Below are 22,500 nucleotides of genomic sequence, written 5' to 3'. Positions count from 1 at the left end.
GACATGAAAAGGTTTGAGCACCACTGATATATAGTAACATAAGTTTTGTTATGAGCTATTCGCTTATATATCTGCTATTTTCGATCAGCCAAAGAAATCTTAAAAATGACAACAGATGCGTTCCCGGTCTTAATGGGTTAATACAGTTTAAATTACAAACAAAAACATGCTCCCTGTCCTTCTTTCCATCCATGTGCTCTGTCTCGGTCTGTTTGCCTGTCTGACTGCTTTTACGTCCTCTCAATCTGTTCCCCCTCGCATGGCTACAGCATTTCTCTATTTTCCCCATGTATTCCTTTTTCAACGTTTTTTCTTTGAACCCCCCCCCCCTCCCCCCTCCCCCTCATCTACTCCATACACGTGCCACATCTGTGTTGACAGTCAATTGGCCCCATTGAGTTAGTACTGTAAATGTTCTTGGCAAGTAAATGGCGGTATCGAGAAAAAAAAGAGAAAGAAACCTGTTTAATTGCCTGCAGTCTCTCCACACAGCGAGCTACGGAGTGGAGCGTGAGTTCTTTTTGTCACCGCGGCTGTCACAGTGAAAGACGTGCTCCTAGCCAAGAGTGGCAGATCGTGGCTGGGCCCAAGGTGTGTGACGTGTGTGTATAGCGTACTGTGTGTGTGTGTGTGTGTGTGTGTGTGTGCGTGCGTGCGTGCGCGCCTGACACCGTGGGTGTGTCTCTATAGTTCCAATCAGTCGGTCCTAGCTGCCAAAACAGGGCTGTATCTCAGTGATGTGTTTGATGTTGTTATAATGAGCCACACTGCTGATTTTCCACATTTCATCACCACTAACTAACACCCGCCGCCTCCGCCAACCCATCAACCACAGATCAGGAAGCCAGTGGAACGAACGGGGCCCCTGGAATAGGCTTTGTGACTGTGTTATCCCGTTAAGACCGGGAACGCATCGAAGTCATTTCTTTGGCTATTAAAAAATAGCAGATCTACAAGCTCGTAGCGCGGCACCGAGTGCCACGCTACGAGCTTGTAGATCTGCTATTTTTGAAAAATCGTAAAAATGTGTGCAAATCTTTGAATATATATATTTTTGAAGTGAACATTTGTAACTCAAATCTTTGCTTCTGGGGGATTCTACAAATGTCTTCTAAATCCTATGTTTTTTTGTTTTGTTTTTTTTACTTATGTCGCTATAATATCAGTGGTTCTCAAACTTTTTCATGTCAAGGACCCCCAAAATTATATGTATTTGGCCGCAGACCCCCATCTCAAAATATTTAGTTCCAGGGACCCCCAGAAGCAAAGATTTGAGTTAAAAACATTCGCTTAAAAAAACCCGATATATTCAAAGATTTGCACACATTTTCAAGATTTTTCAAAAATAGCAGATCTACAAGCTCGTAGCGCGGCACTCGGTGCCGCGCTACGAGCTTGTAGATCTGCTATTTTTCAATAGCCAAAGTATAAAATAACGGTTAAAGTGGTTACTCAGATGCGTTCCCGGTCTTAATGGGTTAAAGCACTGAAGTTGAGAATGATGAACTGTAGGAGCGGTTGCCAACAAAGGGCTGTAACCACAACGACTGTTGAGTTTACAGCTTTAAACCCCCTGGTGTGATGAGTAAATCCAAGTGGAATTAAGAGAATTGTAGCGATCACACAAGTCATGTCAAAGGCAAACGGTGGTGGTTTGGTCTTAATCTAAAGTAATACGGTTCTCTACGCTTAGGTCCAGGCGAGTTATCTGTGTTTAAAAGGCCAAGCTTTCAATCAGAATACCCAAAGCTTGACTCATCGGGGTAAACGTTTTAAAATCCTGTAAAATGTGGAATAAAGAATTTGGCAGTGTATATTCAGCTGTCCAATGTCATTAGTAAAGGAAACAATATTAAGCCATCGGGTGCCCAGATCCTGGCCACATTACTGTAACCTTAACATCACTAAAACATGCCTAAACGTTACTTTACTAACACCTAAACTTCATTAGATTTCTATAATTAAACCACACAAAAGCCATGCCCAAACGTAAAGGTACAGCAAGTGATATTTGTTTTGGTAAAGTGTTAAATAGCTCTATATTCTGATTATAATAGCAATAATTAGCAATAATTGCCATAGAGTGTTTGTTCAGTAACAGGGGGTCTCCATGTCTCTCCAGCTCTTTAATAAAAAAGAAAAGTGTGTTTTCAGGGCGGGATACCAATTGTATCCCATCAGGAGAGAGAACTCATACAGGATACAGGATAAACAAGTGCATTTGTAAGTGATGACACAAAGAAGTGAGCGGACAAAATGGAAATTAAACACTATAAATTGAAGCAAAAAGAATGGGTAGGGTGCTCTCTCCTGATTTGCTGAAATTTGGCAACCCACCTGAAAAGTGTTCTGTTTATTAAAGAGCTGGAGAGACGGGGGAGAGCCCAATTACTGAGCAAACACATAACAATTATTACTATCAGAATTTTACCAAAAGAATATACACGTACACTACCTTTAACCATCAGTGCCTATCCACCGGGAATTTACTGGAGCAAAAATCCTGTGTGGGAAACATCCTGCGGACGGACCGGAAGTAGGAATTAGCTGCTCAGTGTGTTTACATTTGCCAGCAGAACGTAGCTGTAGCGTCACTGGTCGCATAGGCTATGCGACCAGTGACGCTACAGCTACGTTCTGCTGGCAAATATAAGCACACTGAGCCGCTACTTCCTACTTCCGGTCCCCCCGCAGGAAGTTTCCCACACATCAGGAAACTACCCGCGGAAACAGGTGGATAACCTGAACCAGCTGCAAGCTATAAGAATAGTTTGATGGTTCAATAATATGGGTAATGCAGTCAGTCAGTGTGGGCCACTACAAGGTGGGAACAAGGAGTGCCCAAAAATCCCACTGGCAAACTTTACACTTCACACAATGAAAAGAGTGGAGAGCCGTTGTTTGTTTACAGGTGTCTCTGTGTCAGATAGTGGTCATTAAACATCCTACAGAAACTGGTGCTTGACGGACAAAACCACAAACATACAGAAACATATTTGCTGATATAATCAAAGGAGGAAATACGCATCCAGGCCCACTAATTATAGAGACAATTATGATGTTTTGGACACCCTGTAAAACAAACAGTAGACGCCTCAGTGTTTGGAACAAGCCGCCCGCCCCTAACTCCCAAACAGTGCATGTGTATTGTTGGGTCAGCGAAAACTATTAAGACTCTCTGTCTCTCTCTCTCTCTCTGTTCAGATCTCCAGAAAACAACTCCAGCTGTGTCTTTCCTCACCATCTGACTTAAGTGCTCAACCCAACACAAGGAGACAGCATTGATTATGGACCATTGACCCCCTTGTAACAGACCAATGGTTTCGGACAATGAGAGAGAGACAGAGAAAGAGAGAGAGAGAGAGAGAGAGAGAGAGAGAGAGAGAGAGAGAGAGAGAGAGAGAGAGAGAGAGAGAAGGATAAGGGGTGAACTCTCAAACTACATTTCCAACTCCTATGTAATCTCTATGTTATTTTCCTCTATGGCGGTCAAGAAATGATCCGTATGTACTGTAACGCCAGTCTGGATTATTGGTTGAGATCACTTTGTGAGAACCCCGTTCAGGATGCTGTCATCCGTGTGGCACTTCTTCAGCCCCAGTGCACCGTAATCACACAGACCAATGGCATAGTTTGTTCCAAGTCACAACGAGACCCCTGACCTGTTCTTGCATTGCTGTCAAACCTCAACATGCTTTACACTTATTCTGCCTTAAGACTACAGCCTGTGCTTTAAATACGACACAGGGAAAACAGCGGGCCTGTCACATTTTCAATCTCCACCCTAATGGTCCAGATTTCAAGAATTTGGGAACAGTTGGGGATTTTCCTTTCGTTTTTTTTTTAAGGAGTTACAGGGTTATTTTTGGTTTGGTTTATTTGAATGGTTGTAAAACAAGACGAGAGAGAGAGACAGAAAAACGGGCAACTCCTAATGGAAAGTGACAAACAGGATTCACACCCCTTGTCATGGGAAAGAGACAACTCTAGCAATGACATTACACTGAACCCACCTCCTCCATGTAGTTGGCCATTGTACCAGACACTGTCATGTTCTAATATACATGTATTAAATGGGGGTGTGGGTGGTGGCATGCTAAAATTGGCACTCAATCTTATTCTAAATATACAGCGTATCCTAAACATACAGCATCTACTGCATAGATAGGCATTGCATTTGAACTTCATTGCTTAGACATTCTGTCTCACCCTCAGTCACAGATATTTCCATCCAGGGGCTCTGCTTTCACTGTTGTATATACTGTATCTGAAAAGATGCTGTGATAATAGATTAAATGCCATTAAGTTGTATACTGTGTGTTGTGTAGAGCTGTCTTGGCATCTGTGCAACATACAGTAGCAGACAGTCAGCTTAGACAAGATGATAAGGTTTCATTCAGGAACTGACACACAGTACACTTATCCCTAGCACTCCTTCCCTAACATGTATAAATATTATTTATATATTTTATTGTAGATGTATTTACAGTATTTGCTAAAGCCAGGACCGAGTTTGTAGCATCAGAAGAACACCTGACATGCAATAAGATAATTAGCATTGGCCACTTTGCCACTTATGTAACAAGTAACAAGAGTAACTTAAACTAAACAAGAAAAGATGGCACAGTCATATTAATACCAGGTTGCTCTCTCCAGCGTCCCCGCATGGAACCAAATGGACCTGTGGTCCTGTACCCTTTAGTTCGCGGACGAACAAAAACAGCCAAAATGACTCTTTTAAGCCACCCGCTCATATTGAACATAATTCCTAAGTAACGGAGCTAAATCAGTTTGTGTGGCTCAGTAAGGGCTTGTGTGCGTTGTCTTGTTGCTGTTCATTCTGGGTCGCTGTTGGATGCGGCGCTGTGTGTGTGTCAAGTCAATAGTTTGTTTGGTGGCGACGACCACACTTTTTTTTTATAGTTTGTTTGGTGGAGACGACCACACTTTTTTTTAATAGTTTGTTTGGTGGAGACGACCACACTGTTTTTTTATAGATTTTTTCTGGTCTGTTTCATTCGTGTTTATTTCCCATGGGATCCCTCCAGCGGCAACTTATACCGGTGTTAATTAAACTCTGAGAGGGTACAAATAAGACCCTTGCAGGCAGGCGTGTCTAGTAAGGTTATGATCCCATAGCATGGGAGGACGGCCGTCGTTCAGAGTATGGGGAAGTCTCGGGGAAGTCTCCCCATTGGCTTAAGGATAAGGATAATTCCTTTTAACAGGTCGTTCATGAAAGTCCTTGCGGTCTTGTTTCCAATGAGAACCTGTGAGCAATTGGGGTTAAGAGTCTTGCTCAGGGACAAATTTCATATCATCGGCACATATGCTGGAATAGCCTGGAATCGAACCTGGGGCAACCAGGGCCAGCTGGTTCCCTAGGCGGGCTCACTAACCACTCAGCTATGGCCTCCCCCCCGCTTAAAGGATTGAAGGACAGCCAATGATGAAAAGGTCGCTAGAAAGTGTTTAGAAAGTGTTTAGAGTTGATCAGTCTCTTCCTAGACCAGGCTGCAAGCAACCTGGTAAAAATTAAAAACACAAAGTTACTCTTGTTAGATTGCACTCACTGTTGGCAATATGTAGCTGACACATATTATGAAGCCCTGCTACAGTTTGTGTTTGCAGCGCCAGAAGAAGCACATGTCATCCTCCACACATGGCCCAGTTTCCTCTCTGTTTGGTCTGACTACTAGACCATTAATCATCAACACAAGACTTATATTGAAGTCCACCTAGTATCTGCAGGAAGTCCGATTTCAACTGTCATGAAGAGAGAGGCTGCATTAAAAGCAAGACTTTGGCTAAACTTAATTGTTATATGTGAAAGCCAGGCTGTTGTGACCTACACAATCTACACATTTCTGTCTACACTTCTGACACATACTGTATTTAGGGTTGGCACAGGGATAAGGTGTCCTGTCCAACACTGCATATTGGGGTTCAATTCCTCCCTGGTTGCTCCAGCTTGGCTGGGCACTTAAAAAAAAAAAAAAAGCAATTGGGAGTGGGAAAAGGAGGAAAAATAGCAAGAGACAGACAAAAGAGACAGGAGGGTCGATCAGCAGAAATGTCTGGATCAGAAGGTTAAACCTTGAAGCCAATTATCTAGTTACCCAGAGGAAGTCTGGCATAGACCTATGTGCAGAGTTGTGTTGATGCTGGCATACACTGAGTTGTAGCAGGTTCCATATATCCATGTTGTTGTTGTTTTCTATTTTAGTTGTCTTGTATATTGGCGATTTTAAGTATGAATGTGTTTATTATTGATTTTATTTTGCAATATGCAGTGGTGTAAAGTAACCAAGTACATTTACTCAAGTACTGTACTTAAGTAAAATGTTGAGGTACTTTTACTTTAGTGGAGTATTTCCAAATGTCTATACTTTTACTTCTACTCCACTACATCTCGGAGGCAAATATTGTACTTCTACTCCACTACAATGATTTGAAAACTTTAGTTACTAGTTACTTTGCAGATATAAATTATTACATTATAAAACATACATTAACCACTTCAGCCCTATTTCATACCTAGGCTATTTATAATAGCAGATCTACAAGCTCACAACGCGTCGCCCCGCGACACGTTGTGAGCTTGTAGATCTGCTATTTTCAAACATTTGAGTACTTTTACTTTTGGTACTTTAAGTATATTTTGATGCCAATACTTTTGTACTTTTACTCAAGTAAATGTTTTATTCCGGACTTTTACTTGTTACAGAGTACTACATCGCAGTATTGATACTTTTACTTAAGTAAAACATGTGAGTACTTTTTCCACCACTGGCAATATGTCTCTACTAAACCCACCAATGCAGAAGAAGAAGAAAGAAGAATCTGAAATAGTACCTAATAATTTGATTGCCTCCTCCTGAAGTCACGCTAAAACAACAAACACGTATCCAGTAGCTGCCAAGGTAAACTATCATCTTCCTCCTCTAAACAGCCAAGCAGCAACGTATCCCAGAACTAACTGATTGAACATCATTAGTAAGAGAGCAGCGGCCTTGTGAAAGAAAGCTGTACGCTGAATGTCTCTCAGCTTAGATGTCACTGTACTGGCAACCTTCATAAACCACCTGCACCGCTCTCAGTCCAACAAACAGACAACAAGCGCCAAGTGCGATGATGTAAATGAGATTCAACCTCTTGTTGCCTTACTTACACAAAGCGGCATTCATCCTCAACTTGCCCTTCCTCACTATTTCCACCACAAGGCTCAACAGAAGAACCCCGAATGCATTTGACCATTTGTGCACTCTTATTCTGTGAACCTTCTACAGTCTTAACTCTTTAACGTCTGCCACCGACGAGACTTCTCGCTGGATTCTGCTAAGGCTCAGCCTGCCGTCGACGAGAAATGTTGTGTTTTCAGTGGTTTTCCACCAGTTGGCGCTGTTGTCAACCGTATGAATGATGCTTTCGCAGCCAGATGATGTCAGACCCGGAATTGACCCGGAAGTAAAAAGAAAATGGCTTTTATTTTTTTATTGTATTGATTTTTTTTCATTTTCCCAAAAAAATATTAAAAATAAATGAAAAAAGTAATCGAAAAAACACGGCCCCCTCGCGTATTAGGAGGGCAGGGTGAGTCACCAGAACCAAGGACGGGTGTTTTTGATGAATTTAACATGTTAAAAATGGAGTTTGAAGTTATAATGGGTTTGTATAGGAAGGGGGCGTGTCTGATAAAATGAATCTCAAATATCTAAATACTGAATCAAGCAACTTAAAAACTGTCTGGGGGGCTCTCAAAAGCCTGAGTAGACAATAAAATGACCCAAAGTTTTTTTGAGAGTGAAATATCCCTTTAAGCGCCATTCACACTGAGCACTATAACTATAACTATATTGTTCACCATGTTTTTATAGTTGGTGTGAACTCTGCCATCCACTTGACATCCACGATTTTTAAAACTATATTTTTATAGTTATAGTTACAGTTATAGTTCTCAGTGTGAATGGCCCTTTGTACTCGTCTACTTGCAACACATAAAATCTACTACTTCCCCTACGAGTATGTGTGTGTGTGTGTGTGTGTGTGTGTGTGTGTGTGTGTGTGTGTGTGTGTGTGTGTGTGTGTGTGTGTGTGTGTGTGTGTGTGTGTGTGTGTGTGTGTCTGTGTGCGCGTTTGTGTCTGTGTGCGCGCGCATGTGTGTGTGTGCGTGTGTGTGTGTGTGTGTGTGTGTGTGTGTGTGCGTCTGTGTGCGCGTGTGTGTCTGTGTGCGAGCGCATGTGTGTGTGTGTGTGTGCATGTGTGTCTGTGTGCGCGCGCATGTGTGTGTGTGTGTGTGTGTGTGTGTGTGTGTGTGTGTGTGTGTGTGTGTGTGTGTGTGTGTGTGTGTGTGTGTGTGTGTGTGTGTGTGTGTGTGTGTGAGTCTCTAAGTTAAGAGATTAGCTCATACTAGTGCCTCTTCCTAAATAGACAAAGTCATCAGATTACACGCTGCGCTGCTCCAAGGTGCAAATGGCAGTCATAAAACCCTGAAACGCTACCTGGGAGGGTGCAAACAGCTGGACTCTGAGGAGTCAGGCACATCCAGACATGCAGAGACAGGAAAAACATCAGGGATGGACGGGAAAAAGAGAACGAGAGGCTTAACGGAAACGAGGGGGGAAACATTCAGAGCATTAAAAGATGCACCTGACTGACTGAATGCAGTATGGTAAAAATGCCTGTGTTCAAAATGTTACTTGAGTAAAAGTATAAAAGTATTGGCATCAAAATATACTTAAAGTACCAAAAGTAAAAGCTCACAATGCATCGCATCGCGACGCGTTGTGAGCTTGTAGATCTGCTATTTTCAAATAGCCTATGTAGAAAATAGGGCTGAAGTGGTTAATTTGGTTACAAGTATGTTTTATAATATAATAATTTATATCTGCAACGTTTTTTTTCAATTTTCAAATAAATGTAGTGGAGTAAAAGTACAATATTTGCCTCTGAGATGTAAAACCTTAAAACTGTACTTAAGTACAGTACTTGAGTAAATGTACTTAGTTACTTTACACCATTGCTCACGACAAACTCAGAACGTGATTCAGATTTATGGCTAATCTCTTTGGCCTGTAAGCGTGCTTTTCATTTCAGTGAGAGTTCAGTAGTAGCCATTCTGTAACCATATCCCATCTGAAGACAAGTTAATCAATGTATTCCATCACGAAGGAAATAAACAAAGAACAAAGAATGAAGACTCATATTCACTGCCTATTCATTAACCTCCCGTTAGTTTTTATGCATGGTAACCAGAGCAAACACAAACACTGGAATGTCCTGTAGAACTATAGGTGGCATCATACTATTAGAGGGGGCCCCCGTTTGCACAAAGGCTTCAACTGCAGTCCATTCTGTCTCATGATGTACAGTACCGTGTGAATACGAAGAGATATTAAAATTCAAACGTCCAAAGTTCTCTCAATCTCTGAATATCTCTCAATAAGTAAGTCTTTGCTTGTGTCCTCTGGCACCTGACAACAAGGGGGGGAAATATTTTCCAAACAATTCTTCTTAGGGCAGAGCCGAATCGGAGACACTAATTCACTTCTTGGTTCAGTGAATACAGTGCAATGTGGGAGGGCCCCGCTCTTTCTGTAGGGAGTTCAAGGCAGGGAACTAAACGGTGACATGGGTTATTGGCAAACTATCGAAGAGCACAAGACCACAGCTCACCACAGGATGCCAATTCTTAATCAGTTTGCGTCTCTAATTCAAGCCATATCTTAAGTCATCCAGTTGGCTCGCTGTCCAGAATACATTACTCAATCTGGAGATCTACAGCAATTTGAAGCATGCCATTTTCCAAGCAGGCTTAAATCCAAGTCAATGCATCATCATACGCATATAATTTAATATACTTAATAACATAATATTCGTTATTTACGTTGTTTGATTGGAGAAATCAAGAGTTGTCATTTCTGATGATAAAAGCATATGTATAGTAAGAATCATGAACTGAGCTTAAGCTGCAAGTTCATCCAAGAAGAGACCACACTGACTGTTTATCAAAGCCTCATCACATCAATAGAGTGTATGTCTCAAATACCCGTGGAAACCCCAGGAAAGAGGTGGGACAAAGTGTGGCACATTCTGGTATTACTTACTACTACTGGGCCTGGGGGCAAAACGCACAGCCGTCTTTTTTTACAAGAGGAAAAAAACATGACCTCCGAGTGATTTGTAGGGGGAGGACGTTCAGCATTTTCCTTTGGTTACAAATAATAGGTACATATAGGCCTATGATCAGGGAATGATCAGCAACTTACTCATGCAGCTGAAAACATACATCGACAAGTAGATGCAACCACGATCTGCACGGGACAGCGACTCAAACCGGAGTGTGAAGACATGAAGAGAAAAGCTTCTTGTTCACAGGAAGACTCCTTGATCAAACATATGGGTCAGAATCATCACTCATGTATGGCATCATGTCCAGTCATTGTGACAGCTGGCTCAGAGCATTAACCGTTACAATGACTAAGCGCTCATCCGTACAGCCATTTTATGCCATTGGCCGGGGACCATCAGGGGTCCTTGGAGGGGGGGTTCCAGGGGGTCCCCAGCAAAATGTGTTAATATAGCGTCACAATAATTTTAACCACTTTAACCTTCTATATTGTGGCTATTAAAAAATGTGTGCAAATCTTTGAATAAATATTTCTTAAAGTGAACATTTGTAACTTAAATCTTTGCTTCTGGGGGTCCCTGGAACAAAATATTTAGAGATGGGGGTCTGCGGCCAAATACATATACATTTTGGGGGTCCTTGACGTGAAAAGGTTTGAGCACCACTGCTTTATGCAAGACTGACTTATAACCCAACAAGCTCCACACCTGCATGGTAGCTGTTGCTGTACCATTATAGAATATGGCTACAGTATAATATGCATCTATAAATGTACTGGTACATGTGTTTACATTGTTTAAATCAACAATATGTATTGTGTGGGGGGCAATAAAGGCTAACACTCCATGCCCCAGTGTTAGACACTCAATTACATCCATATTTCTTCCCTCAATAACCTACAGTATAAAGACCACAACAAAAACTCTGCCTACAACTATAACATTTTTCTTAAAGACTAAAATCAAGATAGCAGCGCTGAACAAACCTGCATTGAACTGTGCTCACCCCTCAACCCTCTCTTCCCCTATGGCTCGCGGCCTCATAAAACGCAGGCGAAAGCGAAATAAAGCTATGGCATAAATTCGACGCACAGAAGGACCTGCTTTACGACTTTCTTCTTCTACACGTGGGTCACTGTGTCTGCGGAGTTTCCGAGCGTCTGGCAGATGAACAGTGGAGCCGTGCGTGCATGGTGTGATTCTTTTATTCAGTCGACCGCTTTAACTTGTAAGTAAAGGGGTCTTTATGGCCAAAGCTCCCTACTGTCATCAAAGTTGTGGGCTAACCGCGACTCAGCTCTGCCAGAGAGAGCGGGGTTGAAAAGGGGACTTTATATACATGGGACTTTACAACGTGGCACTCCTTCTTACAAGGCGGTTTCAGCCATTGAAAATGTCAAAGAGAACAATGACCCTCAATGTCCCTCTCTCTTCATCATCTCTTTCTCTCTCTCTCTCTCTCTCCCTCTCTCTCTCTCTCTCTCTCTGTCTCTCTTTGTTGCTCTCTTCTCTGTAGCAGAACAATGACACAAGGACATACTGAGAAATTGATGCGCTGATCATACACATTTTAAGGCCATTCCTGGTGTTGCTGAAAATGGTCCTAGTTTAAGTTGGAAATAAAGAGCGATGAGTCACTGAGTACAGGGTACATTGACCTGATCCTATGAATGAATGAATGAATGAATGAATGAATGAATGAATGAATGAACGAACAAACAAACAAACAAACAAACAAACAAACAAACAAACAAACAATTGAATGAAGCAGTTTTTTTTGTATAATTTTCGGATTGCATTTTTGAAATATTAGAATGTGTTTTAAATAGACTTCGTCGCACCATAATATATTGTATTTTTTTTGCACAATGAGCTTGTGTTCAATATAACGTAGCTTCTGTAAGAGAGGTCCATGTGATGTGTGTAGTGTGAACATCTGTGTGTAGTTGATGTAGGCTAGGTGAAGAGTTGGTGAAAGGTTCAATCTGGCTGGCATCACGTTACAAATGGAGGCCAGGTGCTCTGGAGAATCAATAGCAACTATTGATCTGTCTTCCTCTGGTCAATATTTACCTGGCCCTTGCCAAACAGGAAGCTGGCTACAGACCAAAGTCTTCTGTGAGCTGTCGGGTGGTCTAGTAGAGGACCAAAGACCTTCAATCTGGAAGGTTTGGACAATCCTAGACACATATACATTTGCTTGTACGCAAACACCTATACACACAAACACACACACGCACACACGCACACGCACACGCACACACACACACACACACACACACACACACCCCCACACACACACACACACACACATTCAGGATTTATCAGACATTCACACAAGTTAGATTTCAGCTAGATAGTATGTTAGAAAAAGACAGATTGATGTATTACATCTACAGATAAAGGTTTCATAAATGTCCCATGACATTGCTAGCCAAGTGATGATGTGGTTATTTGTTTTGTGCAAAATCCTATTGTGTGTACATCACATTGCACACATCATGCTATTTGCTAAATTACAAAAGTTACTACAGAAACTCAGCCTTTTAGCTTTACAGAAGTCCAACAGTCCTAATTTATGAAGGTCACTAACACACACACAAAAAAAAGTCAAATTCCAATTATTGTACAGTACAGAGCTCTGTCCCTATTGAAACCACCCAATCGTGAGAACCTCATAAAAGTCTCAGACCTCTGGACCTTTTGCCTGATTCTCTGCTCTGCTCTGAGCTGTAGACACATTCTGTACAGACAAACTAATGTGCGCACACACGCACGCACGCGCACACACACACACACACACACACACACACACACACACACACACACACACACACACACACACACACACACACACACACACACACACACACACACACACACACACACACACACACACACACACACACAGAAGAAGCAGCATCCCTAGAGATGTGACATTCTCTGCGTCCAGACGTACTGGACATTCTCAGACAGCAGTGGTCCTTCACAGGGGAAATATAAACAACAAATGAAAAAAGAAAGAGAAAAAGATACGGGTCAATTCTATGACAATTAACAACAATAACAAAGAAACTATGTTAAAGTGAACCACACTGGTGACCTAAGGGACTGGTCACAACAAGCCACAGACAATGGGAAAGTCATCACTAAGGCTATCTCCTGACTGCTGGCTTTCTATCAAGGAGGAGCCTGTCATGAATTAAGAATCAAATTCAAATTGAGATCCATGTATTTTGTCTTTTCCTTGGGTCATGCATTGAGTAACCTACTCAATGCATAGGGAACAATGTCAACTTTCAATCTAGTTAGTTTGTACCAAAGTGCTTTACAATAATGGTATGTTCTTAATTACAGTTCTTCATCATCACATCATTACACATTCTATCTACATGTATTTTATGTGCAACACCCTTTAGATATTTGCCATACTGTATTTGTGTCTCTCCAGGAGTCTGGACCAAACATTCTATAGAACGGTTCGCAGATTTCAAACATCAATAAAGACAAAGCAATTGCAGAAGAAATGAGAATGTGAATGTGAAATACTGTCCCAGAACAGAGTGCTCTTTATCCAACTTTTTGTAGATAAATGATGCTATCCACTTAAACAAAGAGTTGAAGTCAAGTCAAGTAGGGACTACTTACTTATCACAAGAGATCAGTCAGGGCCCCTGCAACACGTGTAGGGGCCCATGAAGGTGTGCTCATGTCAATGATGGATGTCCCTTTGCAGTTGACAAATGATGATTTTCCTAATCTTATATTGATTGATTGATTGATTGATTGATTGATTGATTGATTGATTGCATTCATTACATGTTCAAGTCTTTCATTGCCATCCTCCCTCCTAAGCCATCTCTCCCTACAACACTATAACACAAACACAATGGCTAATTTGGTTCAAAGTTCAACATTAATTAAATAGTAGGTTAAGGTAATAATAATATCAATGGCATATTCATTCAAATAAAATGCTTGTCCTTTGGTGGGCTTGTCATAATAGCAGGCTCTTTTACCACCTAAACCCTACACTTAGTTGACCGGAGTCCCCTAGGCCCCCTACTTTTTCCCCCTCAGTAACAAATCTCTTCACAGAAAATAGCCGATCTACAAGCTCACAACGTGTTTTGTTGCGACGCATTGTGAGCTTGTAGGTCGACTATTTTCGCTGAATGTTCGCCTATTTTTGCAGAATGTTCACCCATTACGACGCCCAGAACAGGGACACTAGGGTTCAAGTACTGTAGTTAATCAAATGTCCAGGCACTAGATGAGCCTCAGGCATGTTTCTGATGAGGATCCACATGCAGGAATGTTAATATTTATGGGTCCCAGTGCAAGTCTAAACTAACTACCCTACATTTGGATTTGAGGCTGAAAATGTTGAAGAACCCCCTGCTCTTCTTCAGTGGGTCTAATTACTGACTCTCCTTGTCTCTCTCTCTCTCTGCTTTACTTCAGAAGCTTCAGCAACAGAACAAAAAGGAAGACAGGAGATTCATCAATTCCATTGTCCTGTTCTCTGCACTATTGTTTACTGATGTAAATGACACTCCCACACACACACACACATACATACGTACAGAAACCCATGGCCATCCCCATGCAAACTGAGAAGTGTGCACGCACGAACGCACGCACTCGCGCACCCACACACCCACACACACACACACACACACACAAAGCACACACACACACACACAAAGCACAACAGTCCCCACAGTCCACCCACAACACTGTGAGTATACGTTCAGACTCACCATCCCCGTGCATGTGGAGAGCGCCACCGAGGAGTTGACCCTTGACCTCAGCGACCCCTGGTAAAAGCAGAGGTCATCCTGGTGGTAGGCCCTGAGGCTCTTGGTGCCGTTCTTTCCCAGGACTTGGACGGTGAAGCCAGGTGCGACCAGGCTCCCCGAGGCCTCCCTCAGCTCCATGTGGAAGTCCTGCCCCATGCCCCTCAGTTGGAAGTGCACCGTTTCGCCCACGCTCTCGTCCGCCGGTGGGTTCTCATCGACGCGCAGGGATCTGCGCCGCCTTCTGCGCTGGTGGTGGGCGATCTCGTGAGAGACGTACCGGCCGTGCTGGTCAACCTCGTACGGAGCCACAACCTCATACACTGCAGAGTGAGAGTGTGTGGAGGAAAGAAATGCAATGAAAACAAGAGAAACAGTGAGAGAGAGAAAGAAACCTGGTCTGGCTCCACTACGTGACTAGCTTCTCTGCTTCTCTGTTTGTTTGTTTGTTTGTTTGGTTTACATTTTAAATGTCATTTATTAATTAAACATTAATCAGTGAGAGAGAGGGAGAGAGAGAGACAGACAGACAGAACACAAGATCAAATATCCAAGCATCAGGCACCCAGTTCTGACCAGCTCCGCCGCTTGATTAAAGCATCTTGAAAGGGAAATTTAAACGTGTGGTACCAGAGAATAGAGAGGAGAGGAGAAGAGAAGAGAGGAAAGAGAGATACTGAGATAGAAAAGGAGCGTGGAGGACACCTGTATTGCATGTCCTGACTCCCCTCTGCCTCAGTTTCCAGTCTCTCTTAAAAAGAAAACTGCCCCAAAAATATTCAAAAGCCAAATAAAAAGCAAGTAGATTAAGATACTACATTTACATAGCAACAGATTTTGTAGTGTCTTATATATATGAGACACTATATATAGTGTCTCATATATATATATATATATATATATATATATATATATATATATATATATATATATATATATATATATATATATATATATATATATATTACAAAATCACATAACACACACAGTATATCTATTGGGGGCAGAGAGAGAGAAGACACGCGAGACAAGAGCTTCACTGCACAAAAAAAATTACAACCTTTTCCTTTCCCTCGTAAATTCTCCTTGACCACCATCATATACTTTTTGCAGCCAAGGTCAAGGAAGAGTTACAAGAAAAGGAAGGGCTTTAGACCATTCCAACACACAGGCACTTCGGCACAAAGTGTATCACGTTTTGACCTGGTGTTTTACTAGAGTTTTTACTACAGTTCAGGCAGTATAAGTGCAGGTCATAAAGAGAGCGGGTAGCAGGTCACTGGGGCTGGCCACTCAGACCACTTAAATGTCTGATAGTGATGGTAAATGGTGGTGAAACTAGTGGGCTTTCCTCCAAAGGTCATCTTAGAGTAGCCGGTTTCTTCGGTTACGCCGGAAATGGGTTTTCCAGGGAAGAGCTGACACAGTGGACAATCCCTTGCGTACATCTTTTGAGTTAAAGCGTGTGAAAGAATTCAGAGTTAAATTAAGTAGCAGTGTGGCATATCTATGAGTGTTGCTTTTTGGTCAGTTTGTCACACAGTAAAGGTAAATAAAGTCCCTAACGCTGCAATGTAGACGCTAAAGCAGTTTATTCTTCTTCAGAATGTGAGTATGAAGAAGGCACGTTGAAACATAACAAATAAAGTTGCTTTAGGAGCTACTGTACGCTGAAGTGTGCAGACTTTGTTTTTTCTTTTCAAGGCCAGGTTTGAGCTGCATGGTCTATTAAGTCACAATTACTTTCTGACTTCTCTAACTTCCCCCAATCCCCCTAAGAGAGCAACGTGCCAACAATTTGCCTGACCACACCTCATTAAACCCAACACGCCTATGAGCACACAGATGGGCGCAAAGTGCATTCGGTGCCACCGCTTACACAGCGTGGGCACTGGGCCGTGAAAATTAAAACTTGTGTCGGTCGTAAAACTTGCAATGGCACTTTGCACTGGCGCTTTGCATCGTTTCGCGGCAGGTGTAAGATCGCGTCGAGGCCTGAGAACTAAAGCTGATCTAGATTTCCTGGATTATATCAACATTCATAATATCTTAACCCATTAAGACCTGGAACGTGTCTGTGTCATTTTTTTATTTGAGCTAAAAAGCATTATTTTACACTTTGGCTATTCAAAAATAGCAGATATACAAGCTCATAGCGCGGCACCGAGTGCCGCGCAATGAGCTTGTATATCTGCTATTTTTGAAAAATCTTGAAAATGTGTGCAATTCTTTGAATATATATTTAAAGCAAACATTTTTAACTCAAATCTTTACTTCTGGACCCCCTAGAACAAAATAGTTTGAGATGGGGGTCCGCGGCCAAATACATATAATACTGGGGGTCCTTGACATGACAATTTGAGTTCCGATTCTGAATGATTAAATATACTTTGATGTGTGTTGATCCAAAAAGAAATACGTTTCAAGGGTGGGAAGGAGCCTGGTGTGTACCATATCACACACACACTACAGTAGGTGCTTTTAATAAGCAAACAACTGAAATATTTTAACTGTAGACTTTGGTCCAGCATCGGGCATCAATGTGTTCAGTCTTGCCTGGGAAAATGATACGTGGGCTACTTTATCACCTGAGAGTACACTGAAATAACAGCAACCTTGGACTTACAGTACAGTCAACAAGAGAGCCAGTCTCGGTTACTGTACACTGTGACCTGCTTTAGTCAACCCAAATAATGGGTATATTTAGCATGGAGACAGACATGTTGAAGTGGGGGAAGCATGCAGGGTGACAGACAGTGTGTCATCACTGGCAGCGTGTAAACGGCTGAGATTGGATCTTGAGGATTTCTGTGCATCATAATGGTGTCTTGAATCCTGGCTTATTTCAGTAAACAAATTATTGTTGCTGTTACCATTTACATGGTTACTCTGCCTTGTGCACACACACATTCTGTCTCTCGCACTCTATCTGTGTGTGTGTGTGTGTGTGTGTGTGTGTGTGTGTGTGTGTGTCTCTCTCTCTCACACACACAAACACATGCTGGCACATGCATGCTTGTGCACGGCACTCGTCTCAGGCATGAACACACACGCACACGCACACGCACACGCACACGCACAGACACACACACACACACACACACACACACACACACACACACACACACACACACACACACACACACACACACACACACACACACACACACACACACACACACACACACACACACACACACACACACACACACACACACACACACACACACACACACACACACACACACACACACACACACACCCCCCACACACACACACACACACACACACACACACACACACACACACACACACACACACACCTAGTAGACAACACTTTTTTGCCCTCCTTAACTAACAAACCAGCTGCAGTGACCCATGTCTGACAGTGTATAAACAAACAGCCTGTGGGAACTGATCTGCACGCACGCACGCGCACGCACGCACGCACGCACGCACGCACGCACGCACGCACGCACGCACACACGCACACACACACACACACACACACACACACACACACACACACACACACACACACACACACACACACACACACACACACACGTCGTCTGATGGACTGACAGATGAGCCTGTGGTTGTTTGGTTGTTGGTTTAGTGGCTCCTGAGTGCCATTAGTAGCAATGGGGATTGAGTGAGGACTTCCAGTGGTCTAGTTTGTTCAGTGGGGACGTGAAAAGGTGAACTTTTATTTTGCTGATACGCTACCTTGCTATAATAGTTGTATTACGTATCACTAGTTAATAGCATAGTAAGCTGGTAGTGAATTGAGCAGCAAACTGCTACCCCCCCCCCCCACCTCTACTCCAGCTTCAAATCAACCCCCATTGTGTAATCATTGACAGGGTATAGCCTACCTCTGTCTTGTTAACATTCACAGTCATGTATGCCTTCAGTAGAGAGTGGTAACACTTACATTTGATATCTGCTAAGTTCAGTCTCTTACTGGCACATGTCATGTCATATGTTGCCCTTTTTTTTTGCATGCACATTGTATTTTTTTCCCAACCATTTAAGACCTGAAGCCGATTCTAAAAATGTCCTCTAAATCCTAACAGTTTTCCGGAAAACCTATGTTTCTATGTCAGTGGTTCGCAATCTTTTTCACGACAAGGACCCCCAAAATTATGTGTATTTGGCCATGGACCCCCATCTCAAAATATATTGTTCCAGGGACCCCCCAGAAAGAAAGATTTGAGTTAAAAATATTCGCTTTAGACAAATATATACATATTCCAAGATTTGCACACATTTTCACGATTTTTCAAAAATAGCAGATCTACAAGCTCGTAGCGCGGCACTCGGTGCCGCGCTATGAGCTTGTAGATCTGCTATTTTTGAATAGCCAAAGTGTAAAATAATGCTATTTAGCTCAAATCTAAAAAATGACACAGATGCGTTCCTGGTCTTAATTGGGTTAAACGACTATATTGTTAGCCTACTTCAAATCGTTGTAGCTTTTGTGCCAGAAAATAAATTCACCTACAGTTTTACACCTGTAAACTTGTGATGTGACAATAAACTTGAGGTTGAAATTGAAGCGCAGATGGTAAAAGTATTTGATCTACCAAGATGCTATAACTTTGTAGGTCAAATAGGTCTGATGATGATGATGATTGCGTGAAAGGAGTAGTAAATGTTTTAATAGTTTACTTTTTTTTGTGCTTGTCAGTTCAGCTGAGCCAGCTGTCTTTATGGGTGGCATTGGCAATAAAGCCACGCTACAACGCCTCCATTGATGGACAGTTGTCCATGCACCATGCCTTTGCACTGTGCACACAGAGCGGTGGTGGAAAGTAAAGTATCATTCATAGTCGGACGTAAGGATACGTAACCAGCGCCAGCGCTCCTTGCGTTGTCGTTTTTGTCTCCCCCTCCGTCACTTACGGCTCCAGGATTTCCGTCCGTGCGATCAACATTCACCGTCAGGCCGACGTACGTTCGTTTGTACGTTGCCTGTAGTACCAGTGGAAACCGTTGGCAGTATATCAGGGAAAAAAAGTTTTCCTTGGGCACTCTTTCTCCACAAAAAGACCCACGTTGGTGGTGGAAGTACTTGAGTAAATGTACTTAATTACTGTGACAAAATGAACCCAGCCAGCCATTCCCTAAACACACACACACACAAATAATATAGCACAGTGCAGTATGGGTCGAAACTCACGTTTTGTAGACAACCATTGTTTTTGTCTAGTTTGTGTCTTTTATTGCGTTGTTTTGGCGTCCATTTTAGCGCTGTTGCCAGGTTTTGTGAGAGAAATAAGCAACCAGGTCTATGAAAACAAGCCCAAAATAATCGACTAGGCCACATCACATGAAAATAGCAGATCTACAATATCTATTTGAGAATCACTGGTTTAAATAATAATTGGCCCAAATAAGCAACTACACTTTAGAAACAAGCCCAAATAAAACCGCAACCACCAATGTTTGTTTACAAGCAACTTTACAGAAAAATAAGCCCAAAGTCGCTTATAATAAGCGGACATGGCAACACTTTTCACAACATTTAAAACCTCGCAGCTGCCATCTAGTGGATTAATAGGTGTACGACGCCCAACGTTATAATTCCTACGGATTTAACGTCAGCGACTATGCATGCGTCTGTAAAGAACGGACGGAATCCCTCACCCCCTGACGCACGTTTTAGACCCATCTAGGGACTATGAACGGGCCTTAACGTCTAAGTACATGTACTCAAGTACTGTACTTAAGTAACATTTTGAGGTATTTTTTTACTTTCTTCAGTATTTACAATTTTCAATACTTTTACTTCTACTCCACTCCACCTCTGAGGAAAATATTGTACTTTTACTCCACTACAATTATTTGAAAACTAGCTACTAGTTATTTTTTTGATTTCGATTTTTATTACTAAACAAACATTAACCACTTTAAGCTCTAGATCTATTTCGGCTATTGAAAATAGCCGATCTACAAGCACACAACAGGCGTTGTGAGCTTGTAGATCTACTATTTCCCAAAGATTTGTATACATTTTCAAAACCTGAAATGGGACATTCTGCATAATGAGTACTTTTACTTTTGGTACCTTAAAGTACATTTTTTTGATACCGATACTTTTGTACTTTTACTCGAGTAAATTCTGAATACCAGACTTTTACTTGTAAACAGAGCATTTCTACATTGTGGTACAGTATTGATACTTTTACTCAAAGTAAGAAACGTAAGTACTTTTTCCACCACAGCACACAGAGAGACAGCATTGTATGTGTGTGTGAGGTGGTAAGTCTCCCTCTAGCGTCCAAGAGAGGTGACCCTCCTCAGCGCAGGTGAAACTGCACTGCAAGATGCAGTCTGTCACTGAGGTCATTGAAATGTCCAAATCAGAAAAGCAATACCCCACAACAACCCCACAACAACAACAACAACAACCATCATCATGCATGATCAACAGATCATAGAGGTCTCAAAGTGGGGGTCCAGAGGCTCTGTAACTCTGAGAGTGTGCAAAATGGAACCAAATGGACCCCGTAAGGATCCATTTGGTTCCATTTTGTACACTCTCAGAGTTATGGGTGGTCCCTTGAAAATTAAATAGTTTGAGAACCACGGGTCTAATGACTAAATCTATAACAGCCTAATAGTCCCTAATATTGATCAAACATGCACGGTAAGCATACCTGTGTTGGGAGGCAGATTGAGTGACTGGAGGAGCAGAGCTGCTGGAGTTTCAACACCTTCGACACCACCATTCCACAACGACACTCTACAAGGAGAGACGAAAATATCATGAGATTTTGATTCTTTACCATAGATAAATAGACACACAATAATGCTGAGTTAAGCACTTTTTACATCACAATGGTTGCAAAACATTATTGCATGCATGAAGGCTCGCACGTGCAGTGCAGCCACTTTAAACCATAGAGTTATAGCTTTAAACGGACAACTTACTTTGCTCAGAATGGAAAAGCAAAAAAGATGGAACATTAAAAAAGGTCTCGTCCAGTTTGTCCCCCGTGCGCAACAACACATCCACATGAAAGACATGATGACTTCCAGTCCAGTCAGAGTCGTTGTTAAAGTCCAATTCAACCAAATCACCCACAGCTTGAGCTCTAATTCACTGACCAGCAGCAACCATTCAACTTTACTTTAGCTTTAACTTCTGAACAGTCAGACTCAGATGAGAGGAGCATCAGGTGCTGCCGCTACAGGCAAGCTTCTCTCTCTCTCTCTCTCTCTCTCTCTCTCTCTCTCTCAGCAGCAGCAGCAGTGTGGTTGTCATCAGTGAGAGTCACAGAGACAGGTCTGTAGGTCTCTCCTCCTCAATTCAAAGCGTATCTAGACACCAGTCTTCTGTTCCACCAATAAGCCATTGTCAGTCAGTCATTCAGACAGTTGTCAGTGTCATTGCCCCTCCTCGCCGCTGCAGAGCCGCCGGTAACTCATTCCATTAGGACTTATTATATTTTCTTAATGCTACGCTTCGTCCCCGTTTATGAACTGTTACAGTCCAATAACCCGGCATAGACTGGTCCTCGTTGTGTTGTGTTCCCCAGAGAGGCTAGTGAGGGTCTGGTAGTTG

General features: G+C 42.3%; 1 protein-coding gene across 1 annotated transcript in view; it reads right to left on the bottom strand.

Moving 5' to 3' along the window:
* adamts16 (ADAM metallopeptidase with thrombospondin type 1 motif, 16) overlaps positions 1-22,500 on the bottom strand; it is a gene marked incomplete at its 5' end in the record, with an annotated part of 92,384 nt that overhangs the window by 69,580 nt on the left and 304 nt on the right. The window contains 2 exons of the mRNA XM_080425910.1: positions 14,892-15,250; positions 21,593-21,678. Coding sequence (XP_080282036.1) covers positions 14,892-15,250; positions 21,593-21,678 — 445 coding nt within the window. The remainder of the gene's footprint in view (positions 1-14,891; positions 15,251-21,592; positions 21,679-22,500) is intronic.

Source organism: Gymnoscopelus braueri (genome assembly GCF_963280865.1).
Source record: "Gymnoscopelus braueri genome assembly, chromosome: 4".
Lineage (NCBI taxonomy): Eukaryota > Metazoa > Chordata > Actinopteri > Myctophiformes > Myctophidae > Gymnoscopelus > Gymnoscopelus braueri.
Note: the sequence above shows the minus strand (reverse complement) of the source record. Positions and strands in the feature narration are given on the sequence as shown.